Here is a 2,396-nt window from a genome sequence, read left to right on the forward strand (position 1 = left end):
TCATCTGCATCGAATTCGAACCAGATGTTTCGGACATGACATTACTGTAATTAGGTGTGCTTATAGGTAACATGTTGAAGAACTTGTTGTCCTTTGGTTGATTAATCCAGCTATAGTTCATAGGCATTGAGGCCTCGTGCTCTCGAGGATGATACGAACCATTTGAACCGATCATAAGATTCGATTCACGTCCAGGTAAGAACGGTTTAGTGTTCCCGTCAATGGTAGACATAAGCTGCAAACCAAGATTACCTTTAAACGTAGCAGCGGCTGGTTCATAGTATCCCCAATTTCGGAATCCATCATCATCCATTGAGATTATAAACTACACAAACAATGCCCCATTGAAAGTTTAAAACCTCAAGTTGTTTATAAACCCAATTCAATCCAAACAAAAACAGAACAATGACTGTATAAGATCCAATAACAATAAGCAATCGACAAATATCCAAATTTGAGGTTGAATCTGATTCTAAATCTCGGATTCATCGAAATTCTCAAGAAATTAACACAAAAACAATACATTTTCTCAGGTTCTGTAACAGAGTCAAACGAAAGCACAGATCTTTGAGATACCCAGAAACAAAAACTAGGGTTTTTTTCTAATTAGAATCCATTTGTTTCACATTTCTGTCTGAAACCCATATATGCAAATCTCTAGATCTGACAAACACAGAACCAGATCTAATGTAATAGGACATAAAAGCAACGGTTTTTTTTTTTGCCCACACACAAAAAATGTTCAGATCTCGAGTTATGATAAATCATATCTTCAAATAAGATAATGGAAGAGAGCATCGCAGAAATGGAAAGAGAGTACAGTACAAAAAGGACTCAATCTTATAAAAATTAAGAGAGAGAGAGAGAAAGAAAGAGACATAGATTGATGAGAGAGAAATCTTACATGGTGGGTTTGGTCTAAACGGCTCTTTAAGGAATTTTTTTGACCTTCCTGGAGAGAGAAACCTGAGAGAGAGAAAGAGAGAAAGAGAGAGAGAGATTGCGAAAGAGAGAGGAAAGAGAAAAAAAAAAAAACCTAAGCAGAGAAAGATATGATGGATGAGAGAGGAGAGAGAATGTTTTTATAAAAGATCTCTTCCAGTTTTTTTTTTCTTTTGTAAGAGAGAAAATCCTAAAAATGACACATTTAAATATATAAAAAAATATTCCAAAATGGCTTTTATAAAAAAAAAATTGATTGTGAAGAGATTTGGTTATTTGTAGGGCAGAGAGATTAGGGGGAAAAGGAAAACCATGTGGCAAAAGAAGAAGAAGACAAAAAAAAACAAAATCAAAGCCCGTTGCTTCTTTTTATCCGTTTACATTGTACTATTGAATCATTGTTAAAATATGCCTACGTATTTTGTCAAAATCAAAAGTTTTTAAGAACAGATACATTAAGGTATTATGATTATGATTGTGTGTAAACCAGAACTTTGAAGGCAATCAATGTATCTAAAATTAAGAAATAAAGTCTAAAGAGGAATTGATTTGAGGCCCATTTGTATATTTGGGTAAATATTAGAATTAAATAGAAGTGAAACTGTGAAAGTAATTTTTTTTGTAGAAGCCCATTAACAACATATTTTAAAGAGTGAGATTGGTCCCAAACTGAACGAGACAATTTACATAATTATGGCAACATTCTTGTTTTTAGGATACTGAAAACAACTTCAAACAACATACTTGGATAACTAGATAGGAGGTGAGGGAGTGGTTCAAAGCACAATGTATAGAGGAAGATGAGGAGAGGGGTGGCAGTCAAAATACAACTAATACCCAAACGAATGGGGAAATGTGAATCTCGCGTGGAAGAAGCCACCGGAAAAATGGCTCAAGTGCAATGTGGGAAATTCGTGGTCCAAGAGAAATCAATTCGCAGGGGGGCATGGGTTTTAAGAGACGAGAAGTGTAAGGTTTTGCTTCACAGTAGACAAAACTTTTCTAGGATCCTATCAAAACAAGATTCTAGCCTAAAAGACCCCGACCCGGACGTCCCGGCGTCCGCGATCACGGCTTCCATTCGGCCCCATTTCTGGCCGAATATCCATGATTTGGTTACTTAGCTTTCGCTCGCGGCCTTGCTTCGAAAACCTCTATATGCAGCGGAATATATCTTTACCCTTGACCATTCCTTTGTGCTTAGCCATACAACCAACCAACCCCACAGGCTTTGCACATATTAGGGATGGAGACATATAGTCCCTTCGGTGCATGGTGATCGGTTGCGCTATCGGCTTCCCGAACCACTCATGTTCCCGAAGCTTGGCATCAGACGTGCCATTAGTAGACTTGTCAGTCATACCTTGGTACCCTGATCGACTCGTCGGTCAGTAGCAGAGCCTGGTCCAATCAAACGATCCGATCCCATAATCGAACCGCCGATCAACCACAGA

The 2,396-nt window shown here is 37.9% G+C and overlaps 1 protein-coding gene across 2 annotated transcripts in view; it reads right to left on the reverse strand.

The window, feature by feature from the left end:
* The window catches only part of LOC104789958 (protein BASIC PENTACYSTEINE1-like), a 3,509-nt gene extending 2,426 nt beyond the window's left edge, over positions 1-1,083 (reverse strand). Inside the window, exon 1 of one of the 2 annotated variants that reach the window (XM_010515633.2) lies at positions 967-1,083. Coding sequence is in view for 1 of the 2 variants with exons in the window: in XM_010515635.2 (XP_010513937.1) it covers positions 25-313 (289 nt within the window). In the remaining variant the exon portion in view is untranslated. Of the gene's footprint in view, positions 1-24; positions 751-966 lie in introns of those variants that run through there. The other variant, XM_010515635.2, reaches the window with a different exon arrangement.

Source organism: Camelina sativa, chromosome 6, assembly GCF_000633955.1.
Source record: "Camelina sativa cultivar DH55 chromosome 6, Cs, whole genome shotgun sequence".
Classification (NCBI taxonomy): domain Eukaryota; kingdom Viridiplantae; phylum Streptophyta; class Magnoliopsida; order Brassicales; family Brassicaceae; genus Camelina; species Camelina sativa.